Below are 19840 nucleotides of genomic sequence, written 5' to 3' on the forward strand. Positions count from 1 at the left end.
GGGGGGGCCCGGGGGTCCCTAAAATCCGGGGGGGGTCCCGGGGCCTGAGCCCCCCCTCCCCGTGTGTGGCGGGGCCGGGGGGGGGCTCTGGGGCCGCGGAGAGGCTCCGGGGCGCGGGATCTGCCCGGGACCTTCCCCCCTTCTCCGCTCCCCCCCCTCGGTTCCCGACCGGGGGCTCCCCCGCCCCGCTGTGCCGGTGCAGGGACCGGGGGCGGCGGGGCCCGGACCCCGGTGGAGCGGAGGGGGGGGGGGGGTGCCCGGAGCCCACCGCGGTGCCCCCTGCTCCCCCGGTGTCCCCGGGGCGCGGCGGGGCGGAGGCGGGGGCGGCCCCGGGGCCGCTGACGGCGGCGGTGACGGCGGCGGAGCGGGGAGCGCGGGGCGGCCCCGGCGCAGCGCCCGGCACCGCCTCCCGCCCGGGGCCGCCCCGCCCGGGCAGCCGCCGCCGCCGGCTCCAGCACCGCGGAGAGCGCGGGCAGCACCGGGGACAGCGCCCGGGCACCGGCAGCGGCACCGGCAGCGGCACCGGCAGCGGCACCGGCAACGGGCCGCCCCCATGGCGCTGCTCCGCGTCCTCTGCCTCCTCGCCGCCCTCAGACGTAAGTGCCGGGGACCGGGGCGGGGGGGGGAGACACCGGCACCGGTGGGGAGGGGACCGGACCGGGCCCCGGGGCTGCGCCTGTTGCACAGGACCGTCCGGTACCGACCCGGCACAGACCCGGTCCCGGCCCCGCTGCGGTGCCGGTTCCTCCCGCTGCCCCGACCCGGTCCGGCGGCGCTCCCGGTGCTCCCCGCCCCGGGGTTCTGCGGCCCCCCCGGCACCGCCGGTCCCGGGGGCTCCGGCTGCCCCAACCGCTCCGCCGGGGCGGTGCCGGGGGTGGGCAGGGGGCGGATGGGGGGGGGCGGGGGGGGGCACCCAGCTGCAGGCTCACTCTCCGGCAGCACCGGGGCTCCAGGCCCTGCCCAGACCCCCCCGGAGCCGCTCCTTCCCGGGCACGGCAGCCCCCCGGGTCCCCCCATCTCCCCCCCCCCCCCACACCCGGACCCCCCCTCCCTGAGAACGGCCCGTGACCGCCTGTGACACCCGCACACCGTCACACCCACCCCCGAGCTGCCAGGCCCAGACCCCCCCCGGCCCGGGGTGGGCTCAGACTCAGCCCCGGGAGGGGGGGTCCCGACCCTCCCGGGGGGTTCTGCCCGCCGCCGTGGGGCTCAGCCTCCCGCCGCCCCCCAGGGAGCCTGGGCACGGACACGGAGGAGCGGTTGGTCGAGTATCTGCTGGACCCCGCACGCTACAACAAGCTGATCCGGCCGGCGACCAACGGTTCCGAACTGGTGACCGTGCAGCTGATGGTGTCTTTGGCGCAGCTCATCAGTGTGGTGAGTTGGCCGGGGCTCTGCTCCCCCTGTCCACCGGGGAAGGGAGGGGGTCCTGCAGCCCCCCCTCGGCACCCCGAGTAACCGGTCCCGCTCTCTCCGCAGCACGAGCGGGAGCAGATCATGACCACCAACGTCTGGCTGACCCAGGTGGGAGCCCTGGACTCTGCCGTGGCCATGGGGCCCACTGCACCCCGCCCCGGGACCCCCCTGCACCCCGCACCGGGACCCCCCTGCACCCCGCCCCGGGACCCCCCCTCCACCCTGCCCCAGGACCCCCCTGCACCCTGCCCCGGGACCCCCCCCTGCACCCTGCCCTTGGACACCCCTGCACCCCGTCCCAGGGCCCCCCTCCACCCTGCCCCGGGACCCCCCTCCACCCCGCCCCGGGACCCCCCCCTGCACCCTGCCCCGGGACCCCCCCCTGCACCCTGCCCCGGGACCCCCCTGCACCCTGCCCTGGGACCCCCCCCTTGCACCCTGCCCCGGGACCCCCCCCTGCACCCTGCCCCGGGACCCCCCTGCACCCTGCCCTTGGACACCCCTGCACCCCGTCCCAGGGCCCCCCTGCACCCCGCCCCGGGACCCCCCTGCACCCCGCCCTGGGACCCCCCTTGCACCCTGCCCTGGGACCCCCCTGCACCCTGCCCCGGGACCCCCCCTTGCACCCTGCCCCAGGACCCCCCTGCACCCCGGCCCAGGACCCCCCCTGCACCCCGCCCCGGGACCCCCCCCTGCACCCTGCCCCAGGACCCCCCTGCACCCTGCCCCGGGACCCCCCTGCACCCCGGCCCAGGACCCCCCTGCACCTTGCCCCGGGACCCCCCTGCACCCTGCCCTGGGACCCTCCTGCACCCCGGCCCAGGACCCCCCTGCACCCTGCCCCGGGACCCCCCTGCACCCTGCCCCGAGACACCCCTGCACCCTGCCCGGGGACCCCCCTGCACCCCAGCCCAGGAGCCCCCCTTGCACCCTGCCCTGGGACCCCCCTCCACCCCGCACCGGGACCCCCTGCACCCTGCCCTGGGACCCCCCTGCACCCTGTCCCAGGGCCCCCCATATCCACCCTGTCCTGGGCCCCCCCCTGCCCCAGGACCCAGGACCCTCCATGTCCACCCTGCCCTGGGCCCACCCCCCCACTGCCCCGGGACCCCCCATGTCCCACCCTGTCCTGCCCCCCCCCCTGCCCCGGGCCCCCCCCCAGCCAGGCTGAGCCTGCCTGTCCGCAGGAGTGGGAGGACTACCGCCTCACCTGGAAGCCGGAGGACTTTGACAACATGAAGAAGGTCCGCCTGCCCTCCAAGCACATCTGGTTGCCCGACGTGGTGCTCTACAACAAGTAGGTGGTTTTCGGGGAGGCAGGGGGGGGCCCATGTGTGCCCCAACCCCATCCGGGGCTCGGGCCGGTGCCGTCGCACCGCTGGGGCAGGGCCAGGGCTGACAGCGCATCCCTTTGCCCCAGCGCTGACGGGATGTACGAGGTCTCCTTCTACTCCAACGCGGTGATCTCCTACGACGGCAGCATCTTCTGGCTGCCGCCGGCCATCTACAAGAGCGCGTGCAAGATCGAGGTGAAGCATTTCCCCTTCGACCAGCAGAACTGCACCATGAAGTTCCGCTCCTGGACCTACGACCGCACCGAGATCGACCTGGTGCTGAAGAGCGAGGTGGCCAGCCTGGATGACTTCACACCCAGCGGCGAGTGGGACATCGTGGCGCTGCCGGGACGGCGCAACGAGAACCCCGACGACTCCACCTACGTGGATATCACCTACGACTTCATCATCCGGCGCAAGCCGCTCTTCTACACCATCAACCTCATCATCCCCTGCATCCTCATCACCTCCCTGGCCATCCTCGTCTTCTACCTGCCATCCGACTGCGGCGAGAAGATGACGCTCTGCATCTCCGTCCTGCTCGCCCTCACCGTCTTCCTGCTGCTCATCTCCAAGATCGTGCCGCCCACCTCGCTGGACGTGCCGCTGGTGGGCAAGTACCTCATGTTCACCATGGTGCTGGTGACCTTCTCCATCGTCACTAGCGTCTGCGTCCTCAACGTGCACCACCGCTCGCCCACCACGCACACCATGCCGCCCTGGGTCCGTACCCTCTTCCTCCACAAGCTCCCGGCGCTGCTCTTCATGAAGCAGCCGCGGCAGAACTGCGCACGCCAGCGCCTGCGCCAGCGCCGCCACACCCAGGAGCACGCCACCACCGCCACCCTCTTCCTCCGGACCGGCGCCCGCGCCTGCACCTGCTACGCCAACCCCGGCGCTGCCAAGGCCGAGGGGCTCAACGGCTACCGGGAGCGGCAGGGGCAGGCGCCGGCCCCTGCGGCCGGCTGCGCTTGCGGGCTGGAGGAGGCGGTGGACGGCGTGCGCTTCATCGCCGACCACATGCGCAGCGAGGACGACGACCAGAGCGTGAGTCGGGGTGGGCAGGGGATGTGGGGTGCACGTATGGCCGTGGGGCGCAGAGCGTGTGCTGGTGCATGGCTGCATGGCAGGAAGGGACATGCATGAGCACCACGGGGGTCCCTGCCCGGCCCCATGCCCCGGGACCCCCCGCAGCCCCTGCCCGGGCAGGGGGCCCAGCCCTGGCCCCCGACCCGCCACTGTGGCCCCAGCCTGGAGCAGTTGCTCTGCAAACCCGGAGGGCTCCCGGGAGGCTGCAGATTTTGGCGGAGCCGGCCCCGGACAGGGCTGCAGGGCCAGGGGACGCTGCCCACCTCCCCCAGCTCAGCTCACTGGGGAGATGAGTTTCCCGGGCTCAGCGGCACGGGTGGCAGCGGGGGGACTGAGCCCCACGGGGCCCACAGCGGCTGGCAGGCAGCCCTGGGAGCCGCAGTGCTGAGGGAGCAGATTCGGGGCTCTGCAGAGCCGCTGAGCTCCCCGTCCAGCCGCTTGCCGGCAGCGGCACAGGCAGTGCCGGGTGATGCCGGAGGCCCCGACCTGACCCGGCATCTCTCCCGGCCCCGCGCAGGTGAGCGAGGACTGGAAGTACGTGGCCATGGTCATCGACCGCCTCTTCTTGTGGATCTTCGTCTTCGTCTGCGTCTTCGGCACCGTCGGCATGTTCCTCCAGCCCCTCTTCCAGAACTACGCCACCAACTCCCTGCTGCAGCTCGGCCAGGGCACCCCCACCTCCAAATAGTGCCCGGGCAGCCGCCCACCCTCGCCGGCCCCAGGGACAGCGAGGGACCGTGGGCCCCATGCCCTCTCCCCACCGCCGAGCCGGGGGCCAGCCGGTCCCGGGGCCGGAGAGCCGGGTGCCGGGCTCCGGGCAGCCACTGCAAACCAATAAATACTCACACAGGAGGGGGCTGGTTCATTTTAGTGTCGTTTCATCCCGCACCGCTCCCCGGGGGCAGGAGGAAGCAGGATGCAGCCAGGGCTGGGGGGGAGCTCCGGCTCCCTGTGACCAAGGTAAGAAGCCGGGGAGGAATCAGCTCTGGAAGTGGAAAATGCCAATTCCCGAGGGAGGGAGCGTGGCAGCTTGAAACCGGCCCCACCGGGACGTGCCTGGCTCGCTCCCGGGAGCGCCGGCCGCTCACCGCATCTCCTCCCGCTCAGACAACCATGTGGGGCCATGGGCTGGTGCCCCAGCCCCTGCGGGCAGCCCCCGGCCGGACCCCCGCGCCATCCCTGGGGCTCCCAGGAGCCGGGCAGAGCCGCGCTGACGCAGCAGGAGCAGGATGGGGCTGCTCCGCTCCGGCTCCTCGAGATGAGCACATGTACCAGGCAGGAGGATGCTATTTTTAGGTCCTACCTGCAGGCAGGGCCAGGGTAGCGAGTGCCAGGGGCTGCTCCGCGCTCTGGCAGTGCCACCATCCCCTGCTAAACTCCAGGCTCGGTGCACTGGAGCAGAGAGCAGCCACGATACGAGTTGTGCACGGAAAAAGGAAAATACAACTCAATCACAACTCAAGCCGGGGGCAGCCGGCAGCCAGGCCCCCGCCGCAGGTCACAGCGCAGCCCTGGCTGGTCCGGCAGCGCTTCCCACGTTTCCCCTCGCAGGTGGGGATCGGCCTCATCGGGGTAAATCGAACCAGAGCATTTGCTATAAACACCACTAATCCTCCGTGCTGGAGGGAGCACGGCGCAGACGGCGGCCGGCGGCATGCAGCGCCGGGGGAAGCCGCACGCTAGAAATTAATTTAAATCCCAGCACTTCACCTGGCCAGGGAAATCCCGGGCTGCTCCAGGGGATGCCCCTGGACCTCCTCCTCTCAGGGATGCACCCCAATAGTTAAATATTAAGAGCTTCGCCATGAAATCAGCATCCTGCTGGCCCCACACCAGGGACCTGACCCACCTCTGCATCCCCTCTGCTGTCAGTGCAGCCCTGGGTGAGTGCAGGACAGGGGGGTCCCGCTGCGTCCCAGCGGGGAGCGGAGCCCCGCGAGTCCCGGGAGAGCAGGAGGGTGCCCTGATAGCCCCAGTCACAGCACCCTGAGCAGCGGGCAGCATGTTGGGGGTCACAGGGGACGGAGAACCCCCCCTGCCCCAGCTCTGTCCTTGTGCCATCGCTGCCCCTGGGGCCCTGCTCCAGAGGGGGAGGCCAAGGCTGTCGCCACCCCTCGCAGCTCTGCGCCGCAGTCAGCGTCCCAGCGCCCTTCAGCAGCTGCGGGCAGGGCGAGCCCACGACAGCCAGCCTTTCAGCAAGCGTTTAACCTGCTCGGCCACAGCACGTCTGCCCACTGGCATCCTTTCCTGCTGCGCAGGGAGAGATGCACAAGCCTGAGGCACCGGCAGAGCCGGCGCCTTGCTCCCCGGGCTGGGCTCCTCTTGGGTTTGGGCTACGCTTCCACGCTAAGCGCTTTGTGGTCTCTTTGTCTGACCTCACCGGTGTCAACTGTCCCATCCCAGGCAAAGGCGGCACAAGCTGTGCCCCGGAAAAGGGGCTGCTCCAAGAGCAGGCTGCTCTGCAACATCCAATAAACTTGCGGTTGGATGGGAACAGCGTCTTTACTTCTCCCCTTCCACAAGCACATCTGGCGTGTGGTTGAGCTCAGATGTAAGCAGACACACACCGTGGCCTGCAGCCACCACCAGCCTCCCAGGTGACCTCCCGGACTGGAAAGGAGACACCCCATCGAAGAGACAGAGGTGGGAGAAGGAGCCAGGAGAACCCTGCCCCGGCACTTCAGGGTATGCTCAAGCCCTCCGAGGGTTCAGTTCTACCTGATGAGCCCCTGGCTTAAGGCAAGAGGCTTAATTCTCAACTGCCACAGTTCTGCACAAGATCATTCATCATTTAGCAAACGATAACTCATAACTCACCTCCGTTCCTCTCCAAACCCCACCCAGGGCCCCTCTTTCACTCTGCAGGGATTAATACACCCATGGCACAGAGCCAGCTGTAATACAGAAATTCTCTTTTTTTTTTTTATTATTAACGCGGAATGTTATGCTGGTCCTGCCGGCTGTCTTGCAAAGATCAGTCCCGTGTCCCAGCTCAGATGGGCTGCCAGCCACCTTCCGACAGAGAGACATAAAACCAGTCAGTCAGCTTTTTTGCCTTTTTTTTTTTTTCCTCAAAAGAGAAAATTTGCCTCAAAACCTGCCAGAGGGATCTGTAATGCGCAGTCCAAAGATTTCGAGCTCGCAGTCCGAAAATCCCTCTGGTTTCTTGTGCCTTCTTTTAAAAAAAGAGGAGAGGAAAACATAAAAGCAAAGAGGGACTGAGCCTGCCCTAGCTTAAAAAAGAAAGACAGTATTTTTCATGCACGTTTTAAAAAGAGAAAGGGCAGGGTCTCAGAGTGACAAGAGCAGAGAGAGAAGGCAGCCAGGCCTACAGGGGAAACTGCTGCACGCTCCTGGTTCCACTTCAAAAAGAAGGTGGTGAAAGAAGGACGCACACACCCACGCACACGCCTGTGCACACTCACCCCCCCCCACACGCAGGGCGTCTCATTATGCATCAGGGAAAGAGAAATTATCTTCCTCTTGGGGTTTGCGGATCCAGCTGCCGTAGCCCATCTCTTCCAGCGTGCTGAAGAAGCGCTGCTTGGCTTCTTGGTACGCCGTGGCCGCCTCCTTAGCCTCTGAGTACACCGAGAGGTTCTGCAGGTCTTTGCAGTTGTTCTTGGCACATAACTGCTGGAACAGGGCGAACATTTTCCTCTTGGAAACACGAGACACCTCCAGCTTTGGTCTGAGAAGGGAGACAAAAGGCAGCAATGAAGGACATGACACTCTGAAGAGCAAAGAGGAGCAGGGAGCACAGGGGAAAACCCGCAATGGGATGCCTGTGAGATCTCTTGGCTCAGCAGGGCTCTGCTGTAGGGTCCGGGCTGGGCAATATTTTGTTGTGCTTCAAGAGCGCTTGCTTACATCAGCTTGCAATTCCTCTCTCCAACCCTCCCCACACGTAAGGTGCTGTAACAGCGCACAGTGTACCCGCGACTTCAGAGCTGTCCCCCTTTCCCCAAACAGAAAAGCAGCGTCAGGAAAGGCTCTTCTTACCCATCTACTTTCCCTTTTGTGCCATCCAAGACTTCAACTTCGCTTTCATCAGCAAGACACCAATTCACCGAAGACTCCTTCGTCTTGCCCGTCTGCCTTGCAGAGTCGTATACGCTGACTCGCCCAACCTGCACAAGAGGTAAGAGGGTTTCTTAACACCAGTCCTGCTGCGCGAGCGCGCTGGTAAGGGGAGTCTCTGGCCAGGGACGGGGCACACGGCACCCCCCACCCCACACTCGCCTGTGGCAGAGCCTAGTGTTTACTTTCCGTCCCAGATGCTTGGTGCTTTGCGTGTTAAAACTTGTTACCCCACGCTCGAAGTGCCTCGCTGCTGCTGCTGTTTCTTTCGAGAGGCACGCAAGGTCTGATCTCATCTGGGACATGTGAAAGCCAAGGAGTTTCCATCCCCTGTAGGCAGGGGTTCAGCTCATCCCAAACTCCTGAGAGCAGCAAGCATTAGGTTCTTACTAAGCTGAAGGCTACGGGGGTGAGCTTGGTTGCCTTTTTTCCATACCAAGCCTTTGCCAGTAACCCCCGGACACTGTGGGATGAGACAAAGGGGGCAGGTTTCTGGCTGTTCGCCTCCTGACCCTCTACAATTACCTGAAAGGGGGTTGAGGGGAGGTGGGTGTTGGTCTCTTCTCCCAAGTGACAGCAACAGGACAAGAGGAAATGGCCTCAAGTTGCGCCAGGGGAGGTTTAGGCTGGATATTAGGAAAAATGTCTTCACCGGGAGAGTGGTGAAGCACTGGAAGAGGCTGCCCAGGGAGGTGGTGGAGTCACCATCCCTGGAGGTGTTCAAGGAACGTGTGGACGTGGCACTGCGGGACATGGTTTAGTGGGCATGGTGGGGTTGGGTTGGTGGTTGGACTTGACGGTCTTACAGGTCTTTTCCAACCCTAATGATTCTGTGACCCTGGCTGGAGAACTTCTGCCAGGTGACCCCCCTGCAGAGTGAGGCCTGAAGCCAAGGGCGGAGGTGGAAGGGGGGACGGAAAAACGAAGAGGTGCCAAGCCCGCAGTACCTCAGGATGGTTAACGTGATACGGAGCCTGGAGCTTTTCCTGCAGCACGTTCCCATCTCTTGCCACGCGGCAGCAGATTGCACGTGTTAAATGACCCTGACTGTACAAGTAACCTGTGAAGACAGACGTGAAGGCATTAGGAAACAGGATGGCCACGGGCGACGGACAGGCCAAACCCTGCGAACCACAGCACTTCTCACAAGCTCCGGAAAGCTCACGGCCATGTGGATCAGCGACAGCTACGTCTACCCTAGATGGATAAACGAAGGTTTATAGACTGCAACATTTCTCACCAAAGACACAAACAGGCAATTTTTGTCTCACCCTCCTAGATCACATGTGCCTTCTAAAAATCAAGAACCTTGGAGAAAAATCCACTCCACCCACAGCATCAAATCCACAAACTCCCTTTTCACTTCCAAACAGCACAGCTCTGCCAAGAACGACGTTTCAGTCTGTTACTCCTACAGCCTCCACAAACAAGCTTTTCCATCACTTGGGGAAGGGAGGTTACTTGTTGCTGCAGCCAGTTCTAAGGAGCGGAGCAGCACATCCATCCCAAGCCAGAAAGGACGGCGGGTCTCATACCGAGTGTAACGGAGCTGAGATAAACTGGTTCTATGAAGTGTGACAGCAACGCCCCTTGCAAGCCGAGTATATTCCAGCGTAAGATTTTGTCGCTGCAGGACATGGTTCGCAACCGCTCCCCGTGCTGGATCCCATCCCACGTGGGCACAATGTCACTCGACTCCACAGGAATGGTACCTTCCCCTGCACAAGAGAAGAAGAAAAGCTTTTCTGTAAAAAGAGTCAGATATTCAATAAATCAAAACCCCATGAGCGACCGCACAAGAAACTATCTTCTATGCGCAGGCATGGAGTGACCTCTGGAGTGAGACTCTCTCCAGGTTCGGGGAACTTTTTAGTATCACAAAAATGGGAACTCAGGACTGATTAGATGAGTAATTTTTCACGTGGCTGAAGCAGAATGAAATAGTGCTTGAAAGGGAGGTCAAAGACATATAAGCTTTGCTGCAAATTTCAGCTGTACTCTTGCTAGTGTGGCAGTCCAACAGGCAGAACGAGGAAGGAGAAGGGAATCCCCCTAATGGCCCCATCCCTTTGGTTCCCGAATGCTTCAAATCCCACAACCGCACCACACAGAGAGGGCTAAGGAAACTCCGGAGCTCCAGAAAGGCTCAGAGGAGAGGACTGGAGCCACCCCACCGCGCAAGGAGCGAACGCACTCACCGTTCTCCACCTTGGTCCGCAGCTTGCCTTGTTTGGGGTTCTCAAAGAGAGGCTGATGCTGGGCTTGCCCCACGACGCTCGCCTGATCGCTGCAGGATTTATCAAAGAGCGCCCCGTCTCCACAAGGCGCTGTGCTAGAAAACAAACACTCCCCAGGTTAGCACTGATTCTTTGAAAACAGCCAGGCCCAGGGGTGCGACAGCGCTGCTGACGCCGCTCGCTCCCTGCAGAGCCCCGCACAAACCTGACGTAGAGGTGAAAGGTAACACTGCTCTTTATTTTGAGTCTCTTCCCTCCCGCTGGCTCAAAAATGCTCTCTTCTGCAGAGGAAGGATTAGACGGGTCATACTTCATCAACTCACTATAGAGAAACCTGAAAATAACAACATCACGTCAAAAGGCTGCTTTGCTCCTCAGACAAGGAGCACTTCAATCCAACCACCGCCCGTGCCCGGGACAGGCAGGGTCCCAAGCTCTGCCTCTGTCGCACCACGTCACCTGCTCCTGGTCCTGCCGCATGGGAGAGCAAAGACCAGGAGCCGAGAATACTTGGAAGCCAACGAATAGTGTTTGATGCTACCAGAAAAGGCATGAAATAAAGCACATTTCCTACCACGCAGAGGACACGTGATAGAAAATAAGCATTCTGTCATGTGAGCAGAGGGAAGCACTGGCAAGAGAGAAAGGAGCCTGGCTGGCTGCTGCTTGTGTGCATCTGATCCGAGTGCGAAGAAGACTTCAAGGTTGTTAACCCAGCGCCTTTAGTCAGCACCAAGTTTGCATTAAGAGTAAACAGCCCCATGGGCAGCTGAACGCAAGCGATATTATTAGCACAACCCCATGATCTGTTTACAATGACTGGGTCTTTTATGGCTGCTTCTGTCTGGGGACAGGGAAAAACCCTGAGGTCTCCAACATAGTGTCAAGGACTAAAGAAAAACTGCAACTTCACAGAGACGACTCGAGCAGAGCTTGTGCAGGGAATTATTTTGCAAGGAGAGGTGGAGCTCACTGTTCTCACCTCTGACAGGCTCTGCTGTGCCTGAGCAGCCCAGAAGCCACGGCTGTCAAGATTAACAGCCGAGACAGACAGTACGCAGCTTGCCGGGGACCTGCCCTCAACACCTTCCAGTGCTGAGGAACACAGAGAGTATAGTGGCAGCAGGCAAAGGCTTTAAGAAAGCAGCTGGTTTTGCTGTTCATAAGTGGAAGGGTAGACAAGGCTAGTCCAACTTCATCTCACTTTATTTTTAAAAAAGAAATTGTCGCACTGAAAGTTTATAAAGAGAAGAGAACAATTGTGCCGTTGAGTTGGGAAAACCCTTTCCAACCAATGCAAAAGGATTTCTGACTTATCAACACAAACACATTCGATATGTTTTCCTGAAGCCTTCTACACCCAGATCCAGAAAGGCCACAAAGGGACCTGGCCTGCAGATTCCCAGCACCTTGGCTCAGAGCTGTGCTCAGACTGAAGCAGCGCGTTGTGTGCCGGCCAAGCAGCCTCTGCAGGACACTTTATTTTAAGTACATCAGATGCAGCCCTTGGGCTCTTGGCAAGTTTCCAGTTCGGTACTAATTTGGGCACCATTCAGGCATGGCCCTTTCTTATCAGAAATAACTTCCCTCTATTTAACAACACATGGGTAAACAGTAGTGTTAGAGGATCACAGCCTCTGTCAACACAGCAAGGAACCATCACAGCTACATCCCTCTAGAATGGGTCAGCACCTCTTGGCAGGCCCCTCTCCTTCTCCTTCAGGTTTCCCCTTGTCTCACCTCACAAAGCCTCTTCGAGAAATGATTTCTGCATGACAGTCATTCACTGTCTCCCCCTTCAAGCTCAGCTCTTCTCCTTTCACGCAACGATTGCCTGAAATAAATAAAAAGGCAAGTGTCAAAGTCAACACACAGCTTCACAGAAAGAGGGAGGGTTTCATCTTGCTTCAAGTTTTACTTCTTTGGGCTACTGAGCAGCAGCAGCACCCTGATTATTAAATCATTATCCTAATCCACGCAGTTAGGAAAAGGGACAAAGAGCACACGCTACTTTAGGGACAGCAGAGACGTAAATTGCCACAAGATTAGGGGCAGTATCCCTTCCTGAGTGCTTTTCAGCCCACCGCTCTGGGTGGAAGCGTGGCAGATAACTAGGAAGGGAGCTCAGGTACAGGCAGCTGAGGGATCTTGTGCTGTACGACGTGAGGAATCCATGCTCTGATGCACAGCCTAGCGCGTAGCAATGCAAGCAAAGATTAAGAGCAATATAGCTGCAGGCACATTCGCTTTGTTCTCTCTCTATAATCGGATCACTTGTGACACCACGCGAGCCCTGGGAACGCTTCTTGCCCTCTCTGAAGAAGCTTACAGCAAGAGCCATTCCCTAGTCGTAGCTGACAGGGAGTCTAGCGGGGAAGCGAGAGTTCAGCTTATGCTGGAAGAAGCTCTTCATACCCGTTCCGATGCTGACCACCACTCCCAGGCCCTTGTTTCCTTTCCGCATGATGATGGCAGCCAGGATCTTCCGTCCAAGCAGACTGTGCTGGATGCGAGCAGTGAGGGTGTTGAAGCGCTGGTGGCTCAGCATAGCCAGCTGATCGTGTAGGGTACTGCCACTCACGGGGAGCTGGAACAGGGACACAAGACCAGGATTGCTAAGGGATCACGAGCAGGTCACGGAACAAAACGGCTCCAGAAGTAGCGAACCTGAAGCACAGCTATCCAAGCAGAAGGCAGGAACACAGAAAACATGAGCTACAGGCAGCGCAATTTTGGGCTGAGTGCATGGACGGTATTGTGTCAAGGGGTGGGTGAAGTTCTTTTAGGTATTTCTGGGAAAACCCTGTCCAACGCTTTGAGTTCTGCTTTGAGCACGTCATTTAGAGACAGCAGCAAGCTGTCTTCCTGGCAGCGAGCGAAACGGGCTGAGGAATGGCCTCCTGAGATTGCCAGGGGAAACCCCCATCGCAAAGGAACAAAACCCATCTTGCCTGTTCCCAGAGCTTCAGCCAAGGAAATCTGTTACTGGCTTTGGAGGAATTCCTTCTCTGGCTGCCTGTGAGGAGACTGCACAGTCACTCCCATTGCAGACGGGCACTTGCCTCCTCTGCCACTGCTGACTGACGAATTCTCCCTGATGGCTTTTCTATTTAGAGCCACAGCTGCTGTGCTCAGCTGTGCAGCCTGGAACGCGGCTTTTAAGAGATCACAGAACTCTAAGTGAGATTTAAAGCGGCACAGGTTTGGGACAGCCATCCTGACAAAACCAGAGCTTTGCTCTTATCTGATGCATGAGTTTTTTGAGCTGACACACAATTTTTAACGCAGCATGAAGGAATTTGGAAGGAGGGGGGAAAAAAAAAAAAAGTCACAGAATTAAAAACAAGCGTGTTCCTGCTCCACCACAGGAACACATTTCAGTAGCTTGTGGAAGAACCTGATGATAATTTAGCCCTAAAGCAGACGCCAGCAGGAGGGAAGAGTACGTCTGTGCCCTCAGGAAACATCTAACCCACTTCAGGAAAACGTCAGCTTATCTACACCTTCAGAGAACAAAGATCTCACAGTTAATCTTGAAGGCATTTTTCTGCTGGACTGAACGGCACAGGACAGGCAGGGCTACAAAAGCAGTCCCAGCTTTGGAGGAAGAGGATTTACCTCGGTGGTGTTCGTCCCTTCCATGCGCTCAATCTTCTCTGTTTCCCCAATCAGGACTCTCAGCGCTGCGTCAGCTGCCTCCTGCTTGCCCTGCTTTTTATTGTGCGCAGTTACAGCTGGGAACCAACGGCCTCCAACCTTCGCCTGATAGACAAACCTATAAAGAGAGCAGCACACCTCTGAGAAACCAAGAAACCTATGGATTTCAGTCTGGTTTTTAAATTCTCTCAGCGGAGAGAGGAGAGGAGTGGAGGTAGCTTATTGCCATCAGGATGTAAGGTTTGGCAGAGGCAGCAGCTCAACCTGTTGCCATCTCGAACTGCATCAGGAATTTTGCTTTCTCTGCCCTTTCTCCAGGACAACAATGCAAAATTTCCTCCTGGACAGATGCAGCTACTTACTTGGGGTCATGGGGAGGTCCTGACTGGTCAATGAGTTTGAACTCTGCGGCAAACCCATTGGAGCGGGCGTATTCCAGCAGGCCACTGACAGGATTGACATTAAGGTATTTGATGAGCTCCCCAACACCCTTCGCTTTCGCCACCTTGGATTCATCCGGAGTGGCGATCCACGGTCCACAGCTGTGCATGGACTGGTCACCAAGGGGCTTCACGACAGGCTAGAGCAGAGTTAGACAGGAGAAGGCTGTTAAATACTGAGCAGCTGGTATTACCACAGGCCAAGAGCACTCAGCAAGCCTCCGCCAGAGCCAGCACGTGCCCTTGTGGGGGGAAATCCAGTGGAATATGAAATAAAGTGCGGGGGAACCCAACACAAAACACTTGGGTCTTATAAAGAAGCTCTTTGTACCTGTTCAGGTAAGACTTGGGGTACAGACTCTCCAGAAAGAATCTTCACAGCAACTTCTGCTGCCATTTGCTTTGCTCCCTTCTTGCTGTTTCCTACCACAGCAGGGAAAATTTGGTCACCCATTTTCACACAGTAGCTGAACCTGACAGGACATTATAGCATATGAAAAGTGTTAAGCATAGGTGTCTTGATCTGTTTATTATCCCCTTCTCCCAGTTCAAGTTAAATCCTTCTGGGTTATCTCCAATTTAAATCACAGAATCACTAAGGTTGGAAAAGACCTGTAAGATCATCAAGTCCAACCTAAATCTACCACTATGGCCCTAAATACTCCCAGTAGAGCACTACCAGGTAAGGTACAGGACTGGAACCTGTTCCTGGCCTGGTAGAAGAAACAGCAGCCTTTCTCTGAGAAAGGGCATTGGTTTTGGTCTCTTTCTGGAGGCAGATGTCTTGGAGGAGCCATGCCCAGACTCCTCGGATAAGAGGAGCACTCAGCTCGGTCAGTAACGAGTCCAGGAATGGGCGTAGCGTGCTGAAGAGGAAGGATATTAAAGAAAGGGTTTCTCTCCTGCCCAATGCTGACAACAATATGCCATACCTAGGATCATGAGGTGGGCCTTCCTGAGAGAGCAGCTGGAATTCAATCGTGTTCCCCGATTTTTGTCCGTACTCCATTAATACACTGATAGGGTGCTTCCCAGGAAGCAGGTTGAGATGAGCTGGCGCAGATGACGACTCTGGCTCTGGATGCAAAGGCTACAGCAAGAAGATGGAGGAAACCAGTTTCAGACTAAACACCGTTTGACCAGCCTCGCAAGTAAAGAAAACAAGACTCACCAATTCCGGTTCAGAGTTGTCGGAGGGAAACGGCTCTTCCCGTTTAATTCCACCATGTCTTCCATTCTCCGCTTCACTCATCAGGACCTTCATAGCGTTAGCTGCTGCCTCTTGTTTAGCGAGTTTTTTGCTCCCTGCTTCTGCTGGTGGGAATCGGCGCCCATTAATCACCGCCTGGAACTTAAATCTTTGAAAGAGAAAACCAAAGAGGTAAATCGAGAGGCAAAAGTGGGATCTCCTCAGAGCAAGCGGGTAAGGCTGCTCTTGGAATTCAAGCGAGAAGGAACAGCTAGCTCCTGGCTGGGAGAGCAAACCCAGGCTGCCACATGAAGAAGACAAAAATACCAAGGGTGCCCCGACAGCTCTGCATCTGTGCCTCGTTTCATCGCGTTTCCAGAGCTGTTCACAAGAGGAGCAGGTCCAGATTTTGTTCTGAAGGAACAGGAGGAATTGCCTTGTTCCACAAGCGCCAGAAACATGTAATGGCTGTACACAAAGTGCAGTTCAGTTCTGTCTTCTGCACAGGGATGAAGAGAGCTTAAAAGCAGCCTACCCTGTTCCATCTGCACCTGGTCATTTGGGGTCACTCACCCCTCCGGCATTCTCCCTGGCTATCCAGTGCATTCACACCATCTCAGAGACGTAAACCTCTTGCCTGTGATGTTTCTGTCTCTCTCCTCCCTATGAACTCTAACAAACACAGCTTCTCTTCTGTCCTCCAGCCCTATACAGAGGAAACCTGCTTCCAACAAGAACGGGTCAAATCAGATCTGGAGAAGGGTTATGGGGCTGAATCCATTCAGATCCCTCCTTAAGAAAAAAAGTAAAATAAAAAGCCTGGGATTCCATCTTTAGAAATTAGGCCAATTTTCCTGTCTAGCGGATCTATTGACATATTCCAGTGTGGCACATATGGTGCTTTTCACCGTCTCACTGGTGCTCAGGAACAGCCACGATTTAGCAAGGGGAAGCAGGACTCCAGAGACTGACTCCACAAAACCTAGTGTCACTCTACACGCTCTGCTCACAGAGGCCGCTCTGACCTGCTACACCACAGAAATGTCCCGAGTGGGTTCACCTCGTCTAACCCAAGATATCTGCACCCAAGTACTTTGTTCCGGGCTCCCTTTATACCACTTCCAGGGTGAGAGCTTCTTAAGAGTTAGCTTTGAAATACCAGTTTCTCCCTATACAATGAAATTGAAAGCCAAGTGATTAAATCAGACAGGACCTAGCTGAAGGGATGAATCCCACCTTTGCTGCTCAGAATGAGGTGCAGGGTTGCCAAAACTGGGCTACCTGGGGTTAAATTTTAGCCTTGTTTTGTTGTGTTTCTTTTTTTTAAGCTGCTGCAAGAAATCAACTAGGCTAATTCTTCTGAAACGAAGTAAACCTTAATGAGCAGACCCTTCAGGACCGAGCTGAGTGGGTGAAATTAGTTGAAGTCTGATCATTTTAAGCAAAAAGACAGCTAAGGAAAGGTAGGATATTTTCTTACCGTGGCTCGTGAGAGGGTCCGCTCTGCTCCAGCATGGCAAACTCACAGTGCTGGTATGTGTACTGGGAATATTCGGTAAGACCACTCACTGGGTTCTTCTCCTGACAAGCCATCAGTTTCTCTACGGGCGTACATGGGAAAGCAGTTTCAAACTGGGCGGCGTAACTGGAGAAAGACTGGGAATTCATGATGGATTCTAACTCATCGGACTGCTTGTTGATAGTGTTCAGATTATCTGGGATATCATCCGTGGCCCACTTGCCGTTTTCAGAGTTATCATAATTACTCAAACTGGAGAATTCAGGTTTCGTGCCCTCAGGCAGAGCTGCTTCCGTGTCGCTGGCATCGCTCTGATCAGTTTGCCCCAAAGGCTGCTGTCCGTTTTCTATACTTTCTTCTTCCGACGTTGTCACTGCTGGTGAAGCTACAGTCATCTCCTGGGGACACGGAGGAACAGAGGAAGGTGGAAAACCTGACTCAGGTGTGGGATCCGCCATCTGCGTTACCGCGCTGGCCTTCAGCCTCATCTGCATCCGCTCGCGTTTCCTGTCTGTCAGAGACCACCGCGGGGGGCTTGTGTTCTGCTTGTGGACATCTCCTAGCTTTTCCAGAGCGCTAAGAAAGGCATTAACATCCTTGGCCCTCGAAAACCCAATGTTTTTGGCAAGGTTGAGTGCTGTTGTTTCTGCCACGCTGAACAAGTAGTTGCAGATTTTGTCCTTCGTCTCAGCCATCATGGGATCGGCGTCTCCTGAACCAACCGCGCTCCTCTTGCTTCCTCTGCTCTCACAAGCTGGACCTGCACGACCACCGCTGTGGTCAGCGGGACTTCTTTCTCTCCCTGTGCTTGGGTTGGCAATCCTCCACAGTGGCGGCGTCTCTCCACCTTTGTGCAACTTGCCTTCTCGGAAGAGTTTATACAAAACACGGTTGATCTCCTTCTTTTGAGTTTTAAGTTTACGTGCAAGATCATGAACTGTACAAGTCTCCCCCTCCGCAAGCTGGCTGAAAATAGTCAGAATTTCTCGTTCACGGTCTTGTCCAGCAAGAGACAGTCTCTGGAAATTCAGCCTGACGGCGTCAGAATCTCTCTCTGAGTCCTGCCGATGACGGTACTGAGGAGGGGAATAACGTGGGGCAGTTTCTACCCACGGACGCTCACTGGAGAACCTATGCCATCCCGCTCTGCTGCAGCTGGGTTGCCATCTCTCTGCAGGAGCCGGCGCCGCAGCTTGCGCGCCTCTGATGCGTGATTCGTTGCGGGATCTCTGTCCCTGAAGCAAACAGACTTCAGTGTCCTGCTCTGTTAGGAACTGCTGGTGTAAAAAGGTTTCCTGATTAGTTTCCCGTGGGGTATGAGAGCGGTTAAAAAAACCTTGATTAGTGCTGGGACAGTTACGTCTTGACTGGGTAAGATACGAGCCTCTGCCTCGACCAGCGCCTCTGTTCATAGCGCACCGCTGGGACACACGCGTGAATCAGGCCGCTTGCGCGCCAGGAGATGGGGAGCTGCGATTCACTCTGAACTCTCCCGACCTGAACAGGCACCTGCGAGGAGGAAAAACACAGGAATTCAAAATCCATTTACACAAGTACAGGATTCCAGAAATGCAGTTTAAACAGCTTCCCCCCTACTGAGGCATTTCAAGCATCTTTACCTCATCAAGCTTTCCTGTTTTCTACTGAGTCTAAATTATTCATGCAAACACAAATAGCAAACTCTGTGTCTGCCCAGCACAGAACCCTGCAGCCAGGAATCGCAAGTGAAGTTAGCCACAAGAAACAGCTTTAATAAGAGCGGCCCTCTGTTCCCATTGGACTGAATTTCAAATTAGCTGTACGGGGCGGATTGTCTTTTCATGACGCCTTCTATCAAAGGCTCACCCTGCGCTTCCGGAACACAAGTGAGTTTCACTTCTCCGCCCCGAGGGAGAGAAGAATCTCAGGCCTGCTTTGCCATCGGAAAAACAGGCGCACAAGGAGGCGAAGCAGCTCGCACAGCCACACAGGACAGAGCTGCAACAGGCTTGCAACAGTTTTCAGACTCGTGGCCAAAAAAAAGTCTGAAATCCCAAATGTCCTTTGCTTCCTGGACATTACGTGACCCATAGAGGTAAAGCATCACGCCACAGGGGAAGTAAAGCGATAACACAAAGAGAAATTGGATAGGTGTGCAGCTGGCAACGGCGTGAGAAGGTTTTTGGGACTGTAGCCCAAATTTCACTCATATCACAGACAGTTGTGCCACACCCCTTGGGTACAGGACCTAAGTCTAAGCTTTTAATACGCTTTTTAAAAATAAGTAACCCAGCACAGGATATATTCTAGTTCTTCGACAACAGCTGGTTGTGAAAGGGAGTGGATAAAAACATGCAACTGATACCTGCTGCTAGGTCCCCGTCCTACCTTCCTCCCGGTGACCTCTTTAAGTCACCTGTCTTCATAAAGAGAGTTTTTCCGATGCAAGTCTTATCTTCATAAAGCTCCTCCCTATCTTCACCAAACACACCTCAAGGCCAACTTAAATTTCGCTTTCATTAAACAAGTTTATTAACAGCCTCCAGCTGCCACCATCGTGACTTCTTTCACCAACCCCGGTTAAAAACGGGCTCCACGTGCGGTGCTGGGGAGGCTCAGCGCAGCAAGGGGGGGGATCCCCCCTTCCCAGCTCGGGGCAGGGGGGACCCACCGCCCCCCTACTCAGTGAACTCGTTTTAAAAGTGACCCCTGAGACAAAGGCAGGACAGAAATCCTGGCAGGCAGGAAGAGGGTTTTTTTAAAAAATCCTCTTACCTCGGTCTCGTCCATAAGCCAAATCCCCTTATTTTATGAGAAAATAAGTGAAAAAAAGAAAGCCCGACCCGCAGAACATCTCCCGGGGAGCAGAGGCGGCGCCGGGCGGGCTGCGGGCAACCGCT

The 19840-nt window shown here is 57.4% G+C and overlaps 2 protein-coding genes across 2 annotated transcripts; one reads left to right on the forward strand and one right to left on the reverse strand.

The window, feature by feature from the left end:
* The first annotated feature begins 553 nt into the window (after positions 1–553).
* Positions 554–4566, forward strand: CHRNB2 (cholinergic receptor nicotinic beta 2 subunit). Its single transcript, XM_059832034.1, has 6 exons — positions 554–596; positions 1232–1377; positions 1480–1524; positions 2604–2713; positions 2837–3797; positions 4357–4566. The coding sequence occupies exons 1-6, from the start codon at positions 554–556 to the stop codon at positions 4525–4527; spliced, it is 1476 nt and encodes a 491-aa protein (XP_059688017.1). The 3' UTR covers positions 4528–4566.
* A 2356-nt stretch (positions 4567–6922) lies between these two features.
* Positions 6923–18093, reverse strand: ADAR (adenosine deaminase RNA specific). The gene is made up of 14 exons (XM_059832200.1): positions 16923–18093; positions 15421–15611; positions 15186–15330; positions 14576–14726; positions 14176–14303; positions 13775–13931; positions 12572–12743; positions 11897–11990; positions 10362–10490; positions 10118–10251; positions 9455–9637; positions 8867–8979; positions 7842–7969; positions 6923–7530 (listed from the first exon to the last, which is right to left on the reverse strand). The coding sequence occupies exons 1-14, from the start codon at positions 17657–17659 to the stop codon at positions 7290–7292; spliced, it is 2703 nt and encodes a 900-aa protein (XP_059688183.1). The 5' UTR covers positions 17660–18093; the 3' UTR covers positions 6923–7289.
* Between the last annotated feature and the right edge of the window lie 1747 nt (positions 18094–19840).

This window comes from Gavia stellata, chromosome 33, assembly GCF_030936135.1.
Source record: "Gavia stellata isolate bGavSte3 chromosome 33, bGavSte3.hap2, whole genome shotgun sequence".
Taxonomy (NCBI): Eukaryota; Metazoa; Chordata; class Aves; order Gaviiformes; family Gaviidae; genus Gavia; species Gavia stellata.